The sequence below is a fragment of the Neofelis nebulosa genome, chromosome 17 (assembly GCF_028018385.1).
Source record: "Neofelis nebulosa isolate mNeoNeb1 chromosome 17, mNeoNeb1.pri, whole genome shotgun sequence".
NCBI lineage: Eukaryota > Metazoa > Chordata > Mammalia > Carnivora > Felidae > Neofelis > Neofelis nebulosa.
Genome location: NC_080798.1, coordinates 42,852,796 through 42,875,344, shown reverse-complemented (window position 1 = coordinate 42,875,344; position 22,549 = coordinate 42,852,796). Strand labels below are relative to the sequence as shown.

General features: G+C 39.2%; 1 protein-coding gene across 5 annotated transcripts in view; it reads left to right on the top strand.

Annotated features, from left to right (window-relative positions):
* The window catches only part of NAE1 (NEDD8 activating enzyme E1 subunit 1), a 46,107-nt gene that overhangs the window by 17,944 nt on the left and 5,614 nt on the right, over positions 1 to 22,549 (top strand). For 2 of the 5 annotated variants that reach the window (XM_058708704.1, XM_058708705.1), the window contains exons 2-17: positions 7,046 to 7,149; positions 7,232 to 7,292; positions 8,395 to 8,425; positions 9,120 to 9,191; positions 9,544 to 9,623; positions 10,203 to 10,312; positions 12,649 to 12,758; positions 13,849 to 13,911; positions 14,302 to 14,365; positions 15,442 to 15,533; positions 17,178 to 17,237; positions 17,320 to 17,453; positions 19,195 to 19,270; positions 19,579 to 19,618; positions 21,109 to 21,195; positions 21,703 to 21,795. In XM_058708704.1, the coding sequence (XP_058564687.1) occupies positions 9,138 to 9,191; positions 9,544 to 9,623; positions 10,203 to 10,312; positions 12,649 to 12,758; positions 13,849 to 13,911; positions 14,302 to 14,365; positions 15,442 to 15,533; positions 17,178 to 17,237; positions 17,320 to 17,453; positions 19,195 to 19,270; positions 19,579 to 19,618; positions 21,109 to 21,195; positions 21,703 to 21,795 (1,063 nt within the window). In that variant the 5' untranslated portion in view covers positions 7,046 to 7,149; positions 7,232 to 7,292; positions 8,395 to 8,425; positions 9,120 to 9,137. Of the gene's footprint in view, positions 1 to 3,361; positions 3,494 to 7,045; positions 7,150 to 7,231; positions 7,293 to 8,394; positions 8,426 to 9,119; positions 9,192 to 9,543; positions 9,624 to 10,202; positions 10,313 to 12,648; positions 12,759 to 13,848; positions 13,912 to 14,301; positions 14,366 to 15,441; positions 15,534 to 17,177; positions 17,238 to 17,319; positions 17,454 to 19,194; positions 19,271 to 19,578; positions 19,619 to 21,108; positions 21,196 to 21,702; positions 21,796 to 22,549 lie in introns of those variants that run through there. The other 3 variants (XM_058708701.1, XM_058708703.1, XM_058708702.1) reach the window with 3 other exon arrangements.

The following is a 22,549-nucleotide window of genomic DNA, read 5'->3' as shown; positions in this document are numbered from 1 at the left end:
CACGATATGCATTGATCGGAGACTTACTAATGCCACATTCCGGGCCAGGCATGGGAGATACAACTGTGAACATTACAGACCCACACCTGCCTCGGGGAGGAGTGGGGGTGAAAGGCGAGAGATTGGCTAAGGAACACCAGGATGAGAAGGGCTAGGATAGGCAAGGACAGGAAAGATCGTGGTAGAGGCCTGGAAAGGTGTCCTGGGTTGTGACTTACTCTTTCTGCCTGGTTTCTCATGGATTGTAAGCTCTTCCAGGGCAGAGCTAGCCCCAGACTGCTTGGGAGACTAAGGATCCAGGCTCCCCCAGCTAAGGCCAACCAACATGGGTAAAATAATCGACCTGATCTGGTGTCTGGCCAGATCTGTTGGGGTGTTTGTTTCTAATTCTTGCACCACCTTTTTTTTTTTAATTTTTTTTTTCAACGTTTTTTATTTATTTTTGGACAGAGAGAGACACAGCATGAACGGGGGAGGGGCAGAGAGAGAGGGAGACACAGAATCGGAAACAGGCTCCAGGCTCCGAGCCATCAGCCCAGAGCCTGACGCGGGGCTCGAACTCACGGACCCTGAGATCGTGACCTGGCTGAAGTCGGACGCTTAACCGACTGCGCCACCCAGGCGCCCCTTGCACCACCTTTTAATATCTGTGAGACTTTGGAATTTTACTCACCTCTTCAAGCCTCTGCTCTCATCTATGAAATGGGGTGATATCTGTTGCTTTGGATGAGCACAAAATGATGCATGGCAAGGGCCTGCCTGGCATATAGTATCAGTGCTTGATAAATGGGGGTACTATTGTAGTTATGGGGCTCATTTTTCCCACTTGTTTGTTCAGTGGGAAGTTGGGCTAGGTCAGTGGTTATCAAACTTGAGTGTGTCTCAGAACCACCCGGAGCGCTTGTTAAAATGATTCCCTGGGCCTTACCCTATCCCAGAGTTTCTGATTCAGCTGGTCTGGGATGGGGCCTGAGAATTTGCATTTCTAATGAGTTCCAAAGTGCTGCTGTTTCTGGTGGTCCAGGACCACACTTTGAAAACCAACGGCTTAAATGCATGAGGCCATGGTTTCCTAGTTTGAGACCTAGTTTGATTCTCTGTCCTCCACAATAGGAAAAAGTCATCAGTGGGCCCTGAGTTCTCAGATGGCAAGGTTTGTGTCTGATCAAGTCAACCTCCATGGATCCAGCACAAGGACCTTTATATGCTATTACTGGTTGAATTGGGTCATTCCCCACCCCACCCCACCGCTGGCCATCCTCCCTCCCCACAAAAAGTTGCCAGCACCTATGAATGTGATATTATTTGGAAATAGTGGTTTTGCAGATGTAATCAAGTTAAGATGAGGTAATTTTAGGGAGAGCCCTGATCCAGTGTGACTGATGTCCTTATGAGAAGGGATCCAGACAGAGACATGAGAGGAGAATGCCATGTGATGATGGAGGTGGAGATTGAAGTGTTGTGGCTGTAAGCCAAGGATTGACAGCCAACCACTAGAAGTTAGGAAGGCCAAGAAGGATTTTCTCCTTCAGGCTTCAGAGGGAACAAACTGCCCACACTTTGATTTCAGACTTCTAGCTTTACTGTGAGACTATACATTTCTGTAGTTTTTTTTTTAATTTAAGATTTTTTTTCTTAAAGATTTTATTTTTAAGTAATATACCCAACTTGGATCTCGAACTTACAACCCCGAGATCAAGGGTCACATGCTCTAATGACTGAACCAGCCAGGAGTCCCTACATTTCTGTAGTTTTAAGCCACTAAGTTTGTGGTACTTTGTTACAGCAGTTGTAGGAAACTAATACTGTGAAGTATCCTTTTTACAGACACCACCAACGTGAAACTTTGTCAAAACCATGCATTTCTTCATAGGTATTATGACTTCTACTACCAAATTTGGGGATGTAGTCCATGCAGTCCATGACTACACAGAACATGAGAAGCTAAGCAGTGAACTTTCACCTGTTGCCTTTTGAGCTTCTCACATTCCTGGGTGTATTTTATTATCCCTTATATTTCACCTGTCCAACTGGAGAAGGAAATGTGACAGCATAAGTACATGATGAGCTGGGAGAGCCTCATGCCTTTGTTTCCCATCAGTTGTATTCCATGGGTGCCTGGGAAGTCATAGGAGGGTGTGCCCCACACTGATCCTGGAGACAGCATTCAGGGGAATTGCATCTATCATCACTGCATTATTACCATCAAACTGTGCCTCCTCCCTTGTCGCCATCCCATGGTGGGTTGGGATGGGGATCTGTGCTCATTTTCCCCTTGTTTCAGGCAATTATTAACCTGAAGGTGCCTGTAGGATCTGGAAGATAGAGGGGGAAAGAATCCTCACCTTCCTCCCTGCTGTTTGATTGGCTTCCAGTCTCCTCTCCCTCTTCCTCTTGGAGCAACCCTCTTCCTTGGCACCCATCCTCACAGGGCAGCCATCCTCTTCCCCCCAAAAGTGGCTCTTTTCAGGAAGTAGAGGGCTTTAAATTCCTTCTCGCTTTTATGTTCACGGCCTCACAACCTGGCCCCTGCTGTCTATCAAGCCTCCCCTGACCTCTTCCTACTCTTTGTCTAACTCCCCACTACACCAAATTTCCTTTAAAGCCTCCATCCTGCCATGCCTTCTCTGCCTCCCAAGAATGACACCTGCTATTCCTTCTGCTTTAAAAGTTCTTCCTTGCGGACACCATGTGAAACATTCCTAGAGAGAGGAGGGGGGAGTGGGTGGAGTTCCTCTGTGCACCTTCCAGCACCCCAGCTTCCCTCGATTTATAGGAGGGCCACATTGTCTAGTAAGTACTTATTTATTGTCTCTCTCCCTTCTCAAGACCGTGAACTTCTCAAGAACAGGATCTCGGACTTCTTTGTCTTTATATCTGCAGTTGGGAGCAGCTAACTTTGTGGTTTGAAACAGGCCCTTGTGTGGGCTTGTTGCATGGAGAGGATGGAAGAAATGAGTGAACAATAATGATCATAATAATGAAAGTTATTATCCATTCAGGATTTTTTGTGAGTTTGGCTCTGTGTATTCATAATCTCATTTAAGACCCGGTGATGGAGACCCATTTATCCCCAATGCACAGATGAGCAAACAGAGGATTTGAGAGGTAAAGAGCATATTTCACAACTAGTACGTGGTTAAAGACCAAATCTGCCTGATTCCAAAGCCAGAATCCCCCACAGTTACTGCACGTACAAAGTCACGGACTGGCAGCCTAGCAGGGCTGGAGCCTCGGGAAAAGACACTACTCTGGGTTCCGGCTGTGCCCGCATACGCCCCAGGTGTACTGGCGACGCGTGCGCAGTGAGGTAGTGGCGCCCCCTGCGGGCGGTGCGCGGGAGGCAGCGGCGACGAAGGGGCGCTCAATGCGCCTGCGCACTCGTGGAAGTGGTGGCGGTGTTCGGTAGGGGCTCGGCTGTTCGCGCGGCGGGTGCGGCCATGGCGCAACCGGGGAAGCTGCTCAAGGAGCAGAAGTACGACCGGCAGCTGAGGTGAGCCAGGGCTCACCGAGTCGGGCGGGCCGGCCGGCGGGCTCTTCTACGTCCCGGCCGGGCCTAAGCCAGCGGGCGGCGCGGGCGGGCCTCTTACAGGCCTCCCTCTAGGCCAGGGCAGGCAGTCCTGGCGTTGGGGAGCCGGCTCTGGGGGCTTCCCAGACTGGGGGGCCCTGAGATACCCTTTGAGTGTCGGGACTCCCCTTCTCCAGGGGGCGCGCCCGTCCGCCACGAGGTGTGCAGTTCGAGGTGCGCGGTCCCAGCGTCGGCCCGGTCACCAGGGCGGCAGTCGGCCCCGCCTCGCTGCGCTCTCACTCCTCATTTAGCAGAATTGGGGAATCGCGAGTACCCCGTCCTGTCTGCGGAGAGCGGCGCCGAGTGTTAGGGACAGCCAGCGCTGTCTAGTAGGAATATAATGCCAGTATTGTGTGAGCTGCATATGTAATTACACATTTGCTAGCAGCCACATTAAAAAAGACAAACAGGTGGAAAATCCAGTTTATTTAAACCCACTATGCCTAAAATACACCATTTTAACACTTAATCAATATACAAATTTGTTAGGGATACTTTACTTTTTTTTTTTTTCCATATTGTCTTCGAAACTTGGCATTTTATACTTGTAAGCACATCTTAGTTCCGACTAGCCTCATTTTTAGTGCTCAGTAGCCAAACGTGGCTACAGGCTACCTTAATAGACACTGAAGGTCTAAGCCATCAGGCAGGTCCTTGGCTAATTCTTCTGCCTTGCTTTTTCTCTTTACATTCCCCATTCCTTATTTATTGAGCATTTTCTGTATGTTAAGGCAGTGGAAGTAACACAAATGCTTGGTCCCCATCCTCTTTTGGAGCCCCCAGGCCGGGAGAAGTTACAGTATGTCCCTATGTCCCCTTGAACTCCCATTTGTACCTCCAGTCTACTGCTGTATTAAGAGGCTTTAGTCACTTAATTCTGAGAGCAGCTTGGAAGGCAGACATTCTCTTGGCTTTATAGATGGGGAAACAGTCTTGGAGAAGTTAGATAACTTGTCTGAAGTCTTCCATATATTTGAGCTAGGATGTAAATTAAACATAGGCCCTTCTGGAGCTCCTGGGTGGCTCAGTTGGTTAAGTGTTTGACTTTGGCTCAGATAATGATCTTGGGTATGTGAGTTTGAGCCCCGCGTCCAGCTCTGTGCTAACAGCTCACTGCCTGGAGCCTACTTCAGATTCTGTCTCTCTCTTTCTCTCTCTCAAAAATAAATAAACATTAAAAAAAATTTAGGGGCACCTGGGTAGTTCAGTCGGTTAAGCATCCAACTTCAGCTCAGGTCATGACCTCACGGCTTGTGGGTTTGAGCCCTGCATCAGGCTCTGTGCTGACAGCTCAGACAGAGCCTGAAACCTGCTTCAGATTCTGTCTCCCTCTCTATCTGCCCCTACCTGGCTCTCTCTTTCTATTTCTCTCTCAAAAACAAATAAACATTAAAAAAAAATAAAAAATTCAAACAAACAAACAGGCCCTTCTGGCTTTTTCAGAGCCTGTACTCATTCACATCACTCTGCTCCCAAGCTTCTGGGAAAGGTAGCAAGGTGACAGAGGCCTTATAACCAGCTTGTGTTCTCTTATAAATTTTTAGCATTGCTTGTGTTTTGTTTTGTTTTGTTTTGTTTTTTAATTTTTTAATGTTTATTTTTGAGAAAGAGGCAGAGTGAGAATGTGAGCAGGAGAGGGGCAGAAAGACAGGGAGACACAGAATCCAAAGCAGGCTCCAGGCTCTGAGCTCTCAGCACAGAGCCCAACATGGAGCTCGAACCCGTGAACCGTGAGATCATGACCTGAGCTGAAGTCGGATGCTTAACTGACTGAGCCACCCACACACCCCAACATTGCTTGTGTTTTGAATGTTCAGTTATAACCACACAAGACAGAGCTGAAAAGGTATTTTTACATTACTAAGAAACTTTAACAAGAGAGAGTTTTTGCTGAGTCCAGTCCAGTTAAGGACCAAATTTTACTTTTCATGATGAGACTTGGCTATTGGTTTTAAAATGTCAGAGTGAGGCAGCTAGAAGCAAAGTTGTGCAGCTGGGCAACAATCAACAAGGCCTTGTGTTCCATAGCTAAGCCAGCAAGGGAGCAAAGAGGATTGATTTCTTGTGTGGCCTCTTTCTTGAAACATGTTACCTAGAGATGCATCAGCGTTCTCTTAGGCTCACTGTCTGACTACCCAAGTAGACATCAACCAAATATGTCAGGTGTCTTCTGTGTGCCCTACTTTCATAGAAAAAAAACCCAGATGTTTCCAGTCTGTCTGGTTCTTCTGTGCTATTCCTCCTTTCATTTGACAGCTGTTCAGTGATCACTTACCCTGGGCAAGGCAGTGTGCCAGGCATTGGGTCTCCAGCAGTGCATATAGGGAGTCATCTGGGCCCTCATGGAGCTTAGAGTGGAATAGAAAGATGGATGTTCAGCAAATAAAAAACAGTTGTGATATGCTCTGGAGGACATACTGGCTACACAATAACAGGGAATCTGCTTTAGATTAGGTGACAGGGAAAGCCCATTAAAGCCTATCAGTCCTCCACACTGTAGCATTTTTCTAATGGTTTGGGCTCCCCCTATACTTTCCATCCTGACAAGAAAAGATAATGGGCTTTCTGGGTGAAGGTAACCAGGTTGGCCCAGATGCCATGGTGCGTGTGTGATCATGTACCTTGCCCCGTTAATGATATGCCAGTGTGAATCAGGTTATAAAATATATGTCTAATCCTTATTATATCTTTGTGTTTGTTAATGTATGCATTTTATGCATTTATTAATCATGCTACTAAAGTGAGCATTGGGTATTATATTTTTTTATTTTATTTTTTTTAGAGAGAGCGAGCAGGGGAAAAGGACAGGAGAGAGAGTGGGGGTGGGGCTTGAGGATCTCAAGCAGGCACCACACCCAGCATGGAGCCCCATGCGAGGCTCGATCCCATGACCTGAGCTGAAATCAAGAGTCGGACACTCAACTGACTAAGCCACCCAGGTGTCCCTGGTATTATATTTTAAAGCACTCCTGTAGAAGTCAATGTGAGGCCTTTCAGATGACAATAATTCAGTTTTCTTGGTAAACGTTTTCTCACTCTTGCAGATGTCACAGTGGTAAATTCTATGTCAAGATCTTAAATATACTAGTCTATATAATTTAAGGAGTAATGAAATAGAGAACAGAATAGGTTTTAAGGTACTTCTATAATGTTAATGAATATATCCAAAGTCTCTGTTCTGTAAGTTATCTGACTTGAAAAGGGTAGTGGACAAGGAGCTGGAAGGCAAGGTTTTTAGTACTGATTTGACCTCCTTGTAATCATGCATGCCAGGCATCAACCTGTCTGAGTCTCAGGTTACTTAGCTATATAATCCCCATAACACCTGCTGCTGTTCCTGTCTCACATGTGTGCTGTGGTCATCACAGCAGCCATTCTATGCAAGAACACTTTGAAGATCACAGGTCAGCATCCAATTAAGAAAGTTGCATTTGTATGAAAGTTTTAAAAATGTTGAATTTGTGTCTTGTTTTATAGGTTGTGGGGTGATCATGGGCAAGAGGCTTTAGAATCTGCTCACGTTTGCCTAATAAATGCAACAGCCACAGGAACTGAAATTCTAAAAAACTTGGTACTACCAGGTAATGTAGTTTTGCAGTTTTTACCCCTTATGGTTTTGAACTAGAAATATGTATTCTTGACTGACTCTGTTTTGTCTTCCAGGTATTGGTTCATTTACAATTATTGATGGAAATCAGGTCAGCGGAGAAGATGCTGGAAATAAGTATGTTCTATTCTTTTCAAACACATGCCTGTTAGGGAAGGTGTTTATTATTTATGTATATATATACACACACACATATATATATATATGTGTGTGTGTATATATATATATAATTTTTATTTTTTTTATTTTAAATAAATAAATTTTATTTAATTTTAATAAATTTAATTAATTTAATAAATTAAATTAATTTATTAATTTATACACTCCACTGTCTCTGTAAAAGTGCTATTTTAAAGATGACCTGTGTATCATTTTTTAAAAGATGATCGTAATTTAGCTTCCAACGCATTTCCAGATTTAGATTTCAAGCTCTTTTCAGGGACTTGGAGGCTGGAATCTCTCATTATATTTGTTAGTATGTGACAACAATGAGTACACTCAAGGAAAGTCAGAATTTAGTTCATATTGAACTTTGATATTGGGCTATAGTATATCCACAACAGCGTCCTTTTATTGGTATCTCTAAAGAAAAAGTCCCATTATCTTTGCTTACTTGGTTGGTTAGAGCAGTGTGTGATAAGAATAAGATTTCTTTTTTTATGGAGCCACGAATTTTGTGCTACAAAATGGTACCCAGCCTCAGATCTGGACCTTGACACGTGAAAAGGGTATGTGTGGGAAGAAGCTTGAATAAGTCAATTAGAGTTACCTACAAAAACAAGCAGTTCAATATAGCATTTCCCGTGTGGTCTGTGGAACACTGGCTCTGGGGGATGTTAATAGGTGCTAAATGGGTAAAAGTATTTCATGGTCCAATAAGTTTGGGAAATGGGCCAAATGAAGTTAAGCATGTCATGTGTATTATACATATTATGAATTTCCAAGGGGGAAATAGAACATATTGTGTTTCCTAAACTTTGTAAAACCAGGGAACTTTTTTTCTCTCATAGCGTCTTATGAAATTCATATGCTGTGGTACACACTTTGGAAACATTGATATGTTAGCCTGGTCTTTGATTAGAAGTTTCATCTCGTTATCTTTCTCCAGCAAGGTTGTTATAACCTGTAATCAAAATATAGTTTGTTTCATAGTATGAATGAAATATAACCTTTCCTTTAGAGTCAAAGAAGCCCTTAATTTTTTTTAATTCTATTTTAGTTTTTTCCTTCAAAGAAGCAGCATCGGCAAGGTAAACATCAATTTATTACAGACTATAGTTGTGTTAAGCATCTCATGATGCCACTATGTTTTGATTGCTTGAAGAGCTTTGACTTTGAAAGAGCTTATTATTTCTCTGAGAAAAAAGTTAAATTAGCTCTTTTTTTTAATATCTTGCAACTCTTTATATGCTTGGTAGTTTAAGAACTTAAAAGTACTGTTTTTATGATGTAACTTGTATTAAAGCTAAACCTTGAGTGATATTAATGTTTAGAGGATGGAATATTCTATTTAACAAAATTTTTAACTAAAAGTTAGCATATCTTTTATTTTTGTGTATTCCATATTAAAAATCTTAAAAGGTATAATAGTCAACTTAGTACAATATTCTCAATGGAAATGACTGTTTCTTTGATTGTTTTCTCTTATATAGGATTGTAAATGTAGGAGCTTAGAGTGAACCTAGACTTGGTCCAGAATATCTCTGCCTGCTACCCAAGGTTTTCTGGTCATTTGCCTAATCAGAAAAGTAGGGTGCAAATAATTTAGTCGTTTAAATAATACTCTGGTTTGGCCTCAGTTTAAATACTATGAAAAGCAGAACTGTCATATCTATGCATGAAATTTGGGTAGTTTTATAGTATGTTTGCTTGATCTGTAAATTGAGGGGTTACATTTTAATCAAATTTTTTCTAATTCGAGTCAAATGCTTTGTTTTTAAAAAGAACCGAGCTCAAGCTGCCATGGAATTCTTACAAGAATTAAATAACGACGTCTCTGGGAGTTTTGTGGAAGAGGTATATTTGTATACACATTATTATTTCTTTGTAGAAATGTAACTTTTTAATAATTCAAAGCCCTAAGAATTTAGAATTTTGAGTTTATTTATTTTAATAATCTCTACAACCAGCATGGGCCTCGAACTTCTGACCCTGAGATCAAGAGTCACATGCTCTTCTGACTGAGCCAGCCAGGCACCACAGAATTTAGAATTTTGAACCTTTTGTATATTTATGTTTAATTGAGAGTTGAATTACTGAAAATTGGAGTCTAGCATGTTGCCTCATTTGTTCTTAAATACCTTAACTGTTTCTGACATGTTTAATGTGATTGTGAAATTGTTGAATTCTTTTCCTGTGTCCTATTTAGAGTCCAGAAAACCTTCTAGACAATGATCCTTCATTTTTCTGTAGGTTTACCATTGTGGTTGCAACTCAGCTTCCTGAAAGGTAAATTTTTATGATAATTTGTTTTTATCTTAGTGTCTTATTAGATTTGAATAGTTTTTGTTTTCTCTGCAGAGTCTATAGTTTTTAAAATTCTTAAACTCCACAGAAACCTTTAATTGGAAGTACTTATAAATCTCCAACATCGAAAAGATAGGAAAGAGAAAAGTACTGAGATGTGAAACTTTTCTTAATACATATTTAGAGCAGTTAAATTAAACCTTGGTTATTTTTTTAGTGAAAAAAACCTAGTTAGAATTATAGTGTGCTTGATGTATACTAGAGTTTTAAATACGTATTTTCCTCTTTGTTATGGAAATGTCAGGAAGTGTCTTTCAAGAACATTGTCCCTAATACAAAAAAGAGGCTTTCATATCCCTCTAGTCCAAAAGATACACTTTCTGTGAGACTGCAGCCTTCTGGAATTGCTTGTTTTTCAGTGTATCCATGACCTGCATATGTAAATGTAATAGATCTATCTTTGCATTAATTAGTAAGAAAATTCCTTTATTTTAATGTGCTTTCATGTTTGGCATATATCCATTTGCTTATGGTCTTACTTATTGTGCTTTCCTTTTACAGTACATTACTACGTTTAGCAGATGTCCTCTGGAATTCCCAAATCCCTCTTTTGATCTGTAGGACATATGGACTAGTTGGTTATATGAGGATCATTATAAAAGAACATCCAGGTAAAACTGTTGCACATATGGTGCTTGCCATTGGTTGCTTTCGCTACAGTTTTAGAAACTTGACAATTTAGGAAGTCCGTTTTAAATTACAAAGTAAATTTGTAACAGCACGACTATGGTTACAGGTTCAGAGTGGCAATCAAAATCAACAGACGTTAATCTAATATTTCCTTTACTTAGCACTATAGAAGGATGCAAAGCAGGAAATACAACAGATACAGCTTTTTCATCTTATTAGGAGGCCCACCAGCTATGCAAGTCCCTAGCTTTTGCTTTTTTTTTTTTGCCTCTTAACCCGCATAGGGCACATAGGGCTGCTATAGGTGAGAGCCATGGTGTGTGGGCCACAGTGACACATAGATAGATGTCATACCACTTTTTCTCCAATCTTTCATTCCATTCTCATATTGACAATAGGCTCCCCCAGTTCAGGAACAGTTCTACATAATAAGCAAAGCATTTACCTTATTGTTCCAAGGAAACAGTGTTCTAGGAGATTGAGGTCATTCATAGGCAGGTTGGCATGAGCTCAAAAATGATATTAGCCCTTTACTTACAACTGTTTGATCTTAAATTATTGGACAGTTTTCATTCAGTATTCTGCATTGCTCTGAGGCAGGTACTCTGCTAGAGCAGTTGATAGCCACTGGTGTTGGTAGTATCACTGGGGAGTAGTATCTGCTTGGTAGTTTGGGAGTGGCTTGTGGGATAAACTTCTGGCAGGTGGTGGTAGGCTCTTTAAGAGTTGTAAGTGGGAGAGTGACAGGGTGAAAAATTTATTTCAAATGTGTCACCCTAAAGTGGGGTAGAAAATGAATGGATTTGAAGAGGTGAAAATTAGAGGCAAGTGCTGCTGTTAGGAAATTTCTGGTGGTGTAGCTAGTTGAGAGAGACAGAGACTAAGCCCCTGTGGGGCTTTTTTTTTTTTTTTAACATTTGTTCATTTTTGAGAAACAGACAGAGCGTGAGTGGGGGAGGGGCAGAGAGAGAGGGAGACACAGAGTCGGAAGCAGGTTCCAGGCTCTGAGCTGTCAGCACAGAGCCCGATGCGGGGCTTGAACCCACGGAGTGTGAGATCATGATCTGAGCTGAAGTCAGAAGCTTATCCAACTGAGCCACCCTGGGGCCCCCTGAGCCTCTGCCTTAAGGCAGATATTATAAGGATAGGGAAGAGGAGGTAGATAGTAATGAGGGTTAATATTGCTAGCTGTGTGCCTGCCTTAATGTGGATTATTTCATATAATCTTTCTAAAATTCTTATAAGGTAGATACTATTACACATCTGCTTTTTGCAGATGAGGATGCTGAGGCACAGAGAGATTAAGTTATTTGCCCAAGGTCACACAGCTAGCAAGTAACAGAACTAGGCCTAGCCCTAACCACTCACTGAAATTACATGTTCCTGTACTCCCCTCATGTGGGGAACTGTGTATGAGGTGATACCAGGACATGTGGTGTGACTGATGTTGGGCCAAGGAAGAAAGAAGTCAAGGATAGAGGCACCTGGCTGGCTCAGTCAGAAGAGCATGCGACTCTTGATCTTGGGGTTGTAAGTTTGAGCCCCACTTTGGGTGTGGAGGTTACTTAAAACTAAAGTCTTAAAAAAAAAAAGTCAAGGATAACCATCAGCTTTCTAGAGAAGAGGTCTAGGAAGATGGTGATGATGTCTATTGAAGGCCACAGGAAGGGAAGGGTGGATTGTTAAATGCTATCTGAACACACATTTTATCAATTTTGATCTTTTTCAATTATAATGGCAAGATAATTCAGTTCTATTTTACTTTTATTAAAACTATAGTCAACTTATGATTTGTGCATTTAGTAAAATATGAATATATATCTGTATGTAAATTTATCTCACCTGGCTGGCTCAGTTGGTGGAGCATGCAACTCTTGATCTCGGGGTTGTGAATATGAGCCCCACGTTGGGTGTGGAACTTACTTAAAAAAATAAATAAAATCATGGGGCGCCTGGGTGTCTCAGTCGGTTGGGCATCTGACTTCAGCTCAGGTCATGATCTCACAGTTTGTGGGTTCGAGCCCCACATCAGGCTCTGTGCAGCCTGCTTCGGATTCTGTGTCTCCCTCTCTCTGTTCCTCCTCCGCTTGCACTCTGTCTCTCTCTCTCTCAAAAATAAATAAAGATAAAAAATAAAATAAAAAATAAATAAATAAATAAATAAAATCAGTTTCTTGGTTAAAAAAAAAAATGAACAGAAAAAAACCTGTAGGCCCTATGCCCATTTAGAAACTAGATATTTTTAAATTTCTATAATGTAGTATATTCCAGAAGTATCACTAAAGAAGTTTATCTTTTGGGATTATTTGTTTCACAGTAATAGAATCTCATCCAGATAATGCATTAGAGGATCTACGACTGGATAAACCATTTCCTGAACTGAGAGAACATTTTCAGTCATATGATTTGGATCATATGGAAAAAAAGGTTGGTAGTATATATAACCTTCAATTTATAGATAGATTAAAAGTTTTTTTTTAACCTAAGGTTTTTGAATTACACCAAAGTGAGAAAATACTATAAACATCCATATTCATGTCATCCAGATTATGTAGTAACAACATTGTACTTAATTGTTTTGAAATAAATTTGTTTTTGACCAAAATTTAAAAAGCTTTTTTATTGAAGAGAAGTTCATTAGCTGACTATATCTGTGTAATCAACACCCAGGTCAAGAAATTAGACATTAACATATCCCAGCAGACCTCTTCATGGCCCGTTTCTAAACAATTAGATGTACTTTTTAAAATAGTATGAATTTGAGGTGGGTGTTTGTTGAAATTGATTGCTTTTGAAACTTATTTTTAATGTTTGAAGAGTTACCAAGGCAACTCATATTTCATTATAGAAATAATGATATTTATAACAGACTATATAATTAAAGGAGTATGTGTTTTTTCCTACCCATGTATTAATTAAAATGTGGGTATTTGGTTATTTGTTTCATCACAAGAGACAGTTTTCTCAGTCTAGGATTGGTTTCTGAAATCAAGAGATTTGAGTTTTCTTTTTGGGTGGCAGTCGCTGAGACTGTTTTCTTGATGGGAAAATGGGGACCCACATAGTACAAACCTGGGGCGCCTGGGTGGCTCAATCGGTTAAGCATCTAACTTCGCTTCAGGTCATGATCTCACGGTTTGTGAGTTCGAGCCCAGTGTCGGGGTCTGTGCTGTCAGCCTGGAACCCGGAGCCTGCTTTGGATTCTGTGTCTCCCTTTCTCTCTGCCTCTCCCCGACTCACACTCTGTCTTTCTCAAAAATAAATAAACTTAGAAAAACTTAATCATTGTACAAGCCTGCCAGTTCAGGATTAAATTGGACACTGCTTATAAAAAAGCTTATAAAGCAATTTCATTAACCCAATTCATTTTCCTTCATTCATTATACTACATATACTGGAAGATGATCATATATATTATTGGATTTGTTGAAAATGAGATGGTTTAATGAAGAATAACTGTAAATTAATTAATGTTAACTAATACTGACATTTTCTTCGATATTTCTTTCATTTTTAGGACCACAGCCATACTCCATGGATTGTGATCGTAGCTAAATATTTAGCACAGTGGTATAGTGAAGTATGTCTTTTTTTAAAAACAAATTCCATATGTGACTGTATTTTCAATTTATTATAAAGGATTTCAGTGAAGGAGAGTAGGAGATTAACTTTTTTCCTTATGTGGTAATTGGGCAGGTGGGTGCTTTTCTGTTTAAATCTGGCAGTTCCTCTTTTGATACTTTTACTAGCGAAATCAAATATCAATAAATGTCATTCTGAAACTGGCAGTGGGGAATGTAGAAAAATGGCTCGCAGTTTTTGTTTTCTTTCAAGTCAGCCTCTGATTTCACTGAGGTATGTATTTGCTGATGAAATCTCATGTGGATGGGAGAATGGGGAGAAGTTTGGACTCTCAATTTCCATGTTTTGGTTTTTTATAACTAGAATTTAAAATTTTTAACCAATTTAGACAAATGGACGAGTACCTAAAACGTATAAGGAAAAAGAAGACTTCAGAGATTTGATTAGACAAGGTAATATGATGGGATATAACTGAATGTTGTATAAAGTTTGAAAAACAAATTGATTGAAGTTGTTTATTGGATTTCTGTCAGCAGCTTTGTCAGACTGATGGCATCATGAGTTTTTATTTTATTTTTCCTCAGAGGAGGTTTGGAGCCACTCCTTGTATAGTTTTTAAAATGACTAATGATAGTTTCCTCATCAGTAGAGGAGGAATTGGGGGCTGCTCATAGAGTTGTTGTGAGGATTCATTCATACAGTAAAATCTGAAGTACATTTAACCATGTCTGATACAGAGTAAAAAATAAAGGTTAGCTACTAATATTACTAAAAATAATTTGAGTAACAATAAGCCTGTTTGTTCTTAAGTTTCAATATCCAATCCTTCTTTTAAGATCTGATAAGGTTTGGAGTGCCTGGGTAGCTCAGTCGGCTGAGCATCCGACTCTTGATTTTGGTTCAGGTCACGATCCCCGGGTCTGGGATAGAGCCCCCAGCTGGGCTCTGTGCTGGGCGTGGAGCCTGCTTAAGATTGCCTCTCCCTGTTTAAAAATAGAACTACCCTACGACCCAGCAATTGCACTACTAGTATTTATCCAAGGGATACAGGTGTGCTGTTTCGAAGGGGCACATGCACTGCAACATTTGTAGCAGCACTATCCACAATAGCCAAAGTATGGAAAAAGTCCAAATGTCCATCGACAGATGAATGAATAAAGGTGGGTTATATAATACAATGGAGTATTACTGAGCAATCGAAAAGAATGAAATCTTGCCATTTGCAACTACCTGGATGGAACTAGAGAGTATTATGCCAAGCGAAATTAGAGAAAGACAAATATATGACTTAACTCATATGAGGACTTTAAGATACAAAACAGATGAACATAGGGGAAGGGAAGCATAAATAATATAAAAACAGGGAGAGGGACAAAACATAAGAGACTCTTAAATATGGAGAACAAATTTGAGAGAGCGCACTCCTCTCTCAAAAGAAAGATCTGATGAAGTTATTTCCATAATGTTAGGTAGAGAAAAGGGGTGAGAAGAAAAGGGCTATTTTGCTAGCCAATTTCTATTTTTCTAGGAATTCTAAAGAATGAAAATGGGACTCCGGAAGATGAAGAGAATTTTGAAGAAGCTATTAAAAATGTGAACACAGCACTAAATACAACTCAGGTATTAAATGTGTTGCTGAGGAGGGGTGCCTGGATGGCTCATTTGGTTGATCGTCAGACTCTTGATCTCAGTTCAGGTCTTGATCTCAGGGTCATGAGTTTGGGCTCCATGTTGGGTTCCGCACTGGGCGTGAAGCCTACTTAAAAAAAAAAAGTTTTGCTGAGGCATTCATACAAGAAAGGTGTTTTCTGAAGTCCTCATATGAAATAGTTGTTTCATAGACAACTGTTTCATAATTAGAAATTAATATCTATCATATCGATTGAATCTTCTTTAATAAGATTTTATATCATCCTTGTTAAAATGGGTATCAGTGCTTCATCATAGAGTAGTGATACAATGATTCATATAAATTATTTGAAGTACATGATTTGTGAATAGTAACAGTTTGGGTGTAGGAATTTTATAACGAGGGTGATATTTTGCTGGTACGAAATAGGTTGCTCAAAAGTTAAATCTTATCCTGCATTTGCTTTTGATAGTAGTTGTTTGGATATAATGGAAGATGTTCTTAATGACACTGTAAAACATTATTTGTAGGATAACTCGGTTTATATGCCCTTTGTTTTGTTGTTAAAGTCTTGCCAGTGAGGTTCTTGGAAAATTTGGAATAACACAACTGTTACTTTAAGATAGAATTTTCTTATAATTTAAAACGGCAAAAAATGCTGCCTTTCATATTAGGAAAGCACTTAGCTGTCATTACAAACTTTTTGGAGACAATGAGATCGTGTTGCTGAGTAATTAAAAATATGTGCTTTGTCAATCAATTTTCTAGAAAATGTTCTGTGTCTTAATTGAGGTGATTAAAAAGACATGCATCAAACTGTACATTTAAAATTCATTTCACTGAATGTAAAATTTACTCCAGTTAAAAAAAAGAACAAGGTTCTTATAGTTGGGGGACAGTGAAGTGAGCAAACAGATAATGCACCAGGTGCTATTAACAAAATTCGAGTAGAACAAAAGGATGAGGAGTTCTAGGATCAGGTGGGGGGCATTGAAGTGTTTTAAGTGGGGAGTGGAGTGACCTGATTTATGTTTCTGAAAAATAATTCCGGCTCTTGTAAGAACAGAAGCAGACCAGTTAGGAGGGTTTTGGTAAGAGATTTCTTTTTTCCACACAGCTGTAAGAGTCCAAGCCTACAATTTCGGTAGTTTTCATTAATGTATGATGATCTTGCCAGCATTACGAGTACTTAATTTACTATGTAGTTTTTGTCAGAGCTGTTGTCTCTTCTAATAATAACTAACTTAGAGTGTAAGGGTTTCAAATTTTTGACAAGATGGAAACACATGAAGGACATCACTACAAACCTAGCTTGGTAGTGATGTCTGAAATCTTTGTTATATCTTCAAATGTAACTATAATAAACAGGTTTATTTTGGCTCCTTTTGTACTCTAATCATGATGGAAGAGAATGGTCAGTCTTTAATGCTGACACCAGTGGGCAGAGGGGGACTTTCTTCCGTTCTTTTTCCTCATCAAATCTCCCGTCTGGTACTGATTCTTAATAAAAGTCTAATAAGCACATCAGAAGTTTGTATTTGATTACTATGTGGAAATTCTAAGAACTTGTTTGGGGAAATAGTGAAAATACAGATGGACATGTTCTTAGTAAATGTATCATGTTCCTTTGTTAGATCCCAAGCAGTATTGAAGATATATTTAATGATGATCGCTGCATAAATATCACCAAACAGGTAACAACATAAAGTAAATAGTGCTGTCTTAACCTTTGAGTCAAATTCAGATACTGCTTAATGCTCATTTTTTTTCTTTTAGACTCCATCATTTTGGATTTTAGCTCGCGCCTTAAAGGAATTTGTGGCCAAAGAGGGTCAAGGAAATTTACCTGTTCGAGGCACAATTCCTGATATGATCGCAGATTCAAGCAAATATATAAAGCTGCAAAATGTGTAAGTCACTGTTTTCAAACTATGTAACAGAAAATCTGTTTATAGTACAGATGAATATATTTTACCACTCTATCAGAAATCAAATGAAAGTCTGTTGTAATTTGTCTGAAAATAAGCTTAAAAACTTAGGGGCAGATTTTTAAAAATAGATTCTATTTTTAGAATAGTTTTAGGTTGGGGCACCTAGGTGGCTCAGTTTGTTGAGCATCCGGCTTCAGTTCGAGCCTCACATCGGGCTCTTTGCTGATGGTTTGGAGCCTGGAGCCTGCTTCGGATTCTCTGTCTCCCTGTCTCTCTGCCCCTCCCCCACTCTGTTTCTCTGTCTCCCCAAAATAAACATTAAAAAAAAAAAGGAAAAAAAAAGAATAGTTTTAGGTTTTTAGCAAAACTGAGCAGAAAGTACAGATGGTTCCCATATATACTCTCTAGGGGGCAGACTTTTTCTTTCATATTTCGTGACAAAAACCTAATATTTGAGCACTTCACTCTGCAATGAACTGTTCTGTGTATTAACTAATGTAATATTTACAACAACCCCATGAGAGAGATACTATTACTGTCCCAGTTTTATAGATGTGGAAACTGAAACATAGAAGAGGTAATTTATTCAGAGCCAGATAGCTGGTAAATGGCAGAACCAGGATTTGAACCCATGCAACTCAGCTCCATACTTTTAACCATGGTGCTATAGGACCTTTTATCTGTAACTTAAAACTTTAAAGTCTTTAGTTTGATTAATTTTTAATCACAATGTTTCATAATTTAAAGAGTTTGTGACTAGATAGACACCAGCTCTCTAGGTATCACTAGCCTGAACCCAGATAGACTGTCATAAGTATGGGTCTCACTGTATATTACCCTTATGTAGTTTAGCACGTTGCTCATGAATCCAGGGCTGCTGACTTGGGCTCCTCAAGAACCAAATGATGTCACACAGAATATCTCTGTTCTCTAGACATCTTACACTCTTCACGTCTGCTACATCTTTGTTGTCTTAGCCTAAAAGTTCAACTACTTAAAACTTGGGAAAAGACAACTGAAGATAGACAGAACTATGACTTCACACTGGAGATAGTACCATCTGATCATCTACAAGAGGGTGAAAATATAAATAGACTTAAAGTTTTACATGAATTTGTAGATGTACAATTTTGAAGTATTTAACTTTCCTTGGACTTTAAGGAGATAAGTCATGTTCTTCAGTAATGTATTTTGTCAGGCCCTCTCAGAAGCATGGATCATGGATCCCTCTAGGAGGGTAGTTTTTAAGTTGCTATTAATTACAGAGGGAGCCCAGTTATTAGTAGATTGCAAGAGTCCATCACCAACACTGGGAAGATTTCCAGCCACTAACAGCTCTTGCTGGTAGGGTTTCCATGGCATTTTCACATTCTGTATGTTACCAAACCAGTATTTTTTCATGAAAAGGAAAGAGATTTTGTTTACTTCATGGTGATATTTAAATTTTGCTAATTTTAAGGGCGTCTGGGTGGCTCAGTCGGTTAAGCTTCTGACTTCAGCTCAGGTCATGATCTCATGGTTTGTGAGTTTCAGCCCCACATCAGGCTCTGTGCTGACAGCTCAGAGCCTGGAGCCTGCTTCACATTTTGTGTCTCCCTCTCTCTTGCCCTTCCTCCACTCGTGCTCTGTCTCTCTCTCAAAAATAAATAAACATTAAAAAAAATTTAATTTTGCTAATTTTAAAATTTGTTAAAAATAGCCTTTTATTGTTCTTTTCCAGTTACCGTGAAAAAGCAAAGAAAGATGCTGCTGCTGTGGGTAATCATGTTGCCAAATTGTTGCAGTCTATCGGCCAGGTAAGCTGCTGAACTGAGTGCACTGTGCCTGTGATGGATGGTACAGCTCCATTTAGCTTGATCGTGTAAGTTGGGAGCTAAAAAAGTTTAGAGATAGAGGGTGTGGTACTGGTTCTGGGCTTCTTTAGAGGGATCACTCACTTACCTGCCTAATGAGAAAGACCTTCACTAAGCAAACAAGGTGTTTTTATAGTCCTCTTCCAGAGCTTGGGGAAAGCCTCCCCATCTTACAGTGATTGGGTTTGTGCTGCACCTCTCTTCATCTTCTTTTTTACACTGGAGTGAAACCTGCATTTATCTCTTTACAGGCACCAGAGTCCATTTCAGAGAAAGAATTAAAATTACTCTGTAAGTCCCCTTGAATTAATTTCCTCATTTTGCTTGATAAAAATGTGCCACAAAATGTTTGCAGAAATTTTAAATGTTTAAAATTTAAAATTTTCCATGGTCTCAGTGGTATAGATAATAATTACTGAGTAAGCTGCTTTTTTTTTTTTTTTCTCTTGTAATAAATAGAGAAGGTATTTTAAGACTGGGTCAGGTGTGTCTGGGTGGCTCAGTTGGTTAAACATCCAACTCTTGATCTTGGCTCAGGTCATGATACCGTGGTTCATGAGACCTAGCCCTGCGTTGGGCTCTGTGCTGACAGCACAGAGCCTGCTTAGGATTCTCTCTCCTCTTCTCTCTCTGCCCCTCCCCAACTTGTGCACACACTCTCTCTCTCAAAATAAATAAACTTAAAAAAAACAAAACAAAACTGGGTCAGAGATAGAGTATATCTATGTATGGCAGTGCTAAAAAGACATAAAGGTCAATTAATTGAAAATTGTCATTGATACAGAATTATTTTCAGCTTACTACTATTAAATAATTTGGAAAAGTTTTATCTGAAGACTTTGGATGTGAAGTCTTGAGTCACGTGTACATTGATAGTATTGGTTTAAATACTTTGATCTGTGTTAAATGACTGTGATGGAATTAAGAATTTTGTCATCTAGTTTCAGATTAGGTCGGCTCCTGGGGTCTTCTTGATAACTCCTCAGGAGACCCAAAGCATTTTCTTTTATTTAAGAATTTGTTTAAGAATAATAAAATTTGTTCTACATGCTGAGGATTTTTCCCTGTAGCTATTGCCATAAGCTTCTGCAAAAATCTATATTCTGTATGTCTCCATCCTTAAAATACATTTATCCATGTTCTCCCTTTAATGGCTCTACCATAGTGCTTGTTTAGGCCAAGTTTTAATGTTTTCTGCTACCACCAATCTTGCATCTTGTTTTTGCATTTGTGTTTGTTCTACTAGATTATATGATCCCAGATTAGAAGCTGGGTGTTGGGTATTTCAGAGTTTATTCTGTTTTCTCTACTTAGGGGTATGTTTGAAAATTTCCCTAATACAAAGTTGTTGTTTTAGAAAGTCTTACATATGCCAAGAACACAACATATATAATGCTCTCCTTTATGACTACTTATCCATAATATGGTAAACACTACTGTTCACTGAGTCCTATCAGGCATTGTGCTAAGTATGCACTTCATACACTTGCACATTTGATCCACAGAACAACTTTCATAGGTAATATTATCCCTGTTTTACAAATGAAAACAAGCTCAGAGAGGTGCCATCACCTTCTTACTCAGTGCTGAGCTGGTTGTAGTGCCAAGGATGTGAATTTCAGATGACTTGTCTGCTAACCATTAGAACTGAAGAGACATTTCTTCACATTTCCATGTCTGTAAAGAGTATGCACAAAATTTCCTGTTCTTAAAGTGACTTGTGATTTGGAATAATCAAATGTCTCACCTGTTTACTTCCATAATGTCTTCCCTGTGTTCAGGCACCAATTCTGCATTTCTTCGAGTGGTAAGATGTCGATCCTTAGCTGAAGAATATGGCTTGGATACAATTAACAAGGATGAAATAAGTAAGTGTAATAACCTTTTGATGCTAGGTTATTAATTTTAATTAATTTTAGAGATACAAATATTTTGTATGTAATAGTGAGTATACGGTGATAATATACAGGATAATATAAATATTATACTCTAAATTTTATTCTATAAACCAAGAAGTAGTCCTACTTCTAAGTAGTTATAATTGCAAATTATGAAACTTAATATGTACATAAAATCATGTTTAGGTTACTGAATAAGTCATGTGATACGAAGATGAGCTGAAGTCAGAACGTTACTACATTAATAGATTATGTGACTATAATTGATCGTCCATAAGACCATTGGGTTTCATTTTAACATATCTGCCTTTGTTTTACTGTTATTTATGATTTTCTATTTTATTGTCACAAAATATTTAAATTTTGTAATAGAATTGCCTTGTATCCTGAAACTTGAGCATATAGTAAATGCAGTTCTGCATTGTTTTTATGTAATGAATTATCCACACTATACTGAAATTTTCTTTTTCCTTTCAGTTTCTAGCATGGACAATCCCGATAATGAGATAGTATTATACTTAATGTTACGGGCTATTGATAGATTTCATAAACAACATGGTAGATATCCAGGTAAGAATAGCAGTCGCATTATCATCTACAATAAAGTCTTGAATAAATACTTAAATTAAATTAATTCTTGAAGTTTCTTGGGTGTTTACAGTAGTGGTGCTTGAATTCTACATCGTAAACAATTTACACCTAGTTCATCTCAGTGAGGAAATACCATTTGTGTTTCAAGTATTTGCAGATGGTGTTTGATTCTAAGCTATTACAAGGGAATGTTGGTTGAATGCATATAGAATAAAACTATTTTTTTCTGTCAGTTTCCATAGTTTACTTCTAAGACTCAGAATGAGTTTAATTTAGTGGAATGAGAAAGCCATAAAAAGTATGCTAATGACTTGAATTTTGTCTGTAAATGTAGTAATTGGAGAATTGGTATAAACACAAAGATCGTCAGTTGCCCAGAATATTTTTATTAAGATGATAATTTTAGGGGCGCCTGGGTGGCTCAGTCAGTTAAGCAACTGACTTTGGCTTAGGTCATGATCTCATGGTTTGTGGGTTTGAGCCCCACATCAGGCTCCGTGCTGACAGTGCAGAGCCTGCTTGGGGTTCTCTCTTTCTCCCTCTCTTTGCCACTCCCTCCACCCTCCCACCCAACCCCCCCGCCCCCCCCCCCCCACCGCGGTCCCTCCTCCACATACACTCTCTGTAAATAAATAAATAAACTTTAAAGAAAAAAGATGATAAAGGCACCTTCAGATGATAAGGCCATATACACTCTCTCTGTAAATAAATAAATAAACTTCAAAGAAAAAAG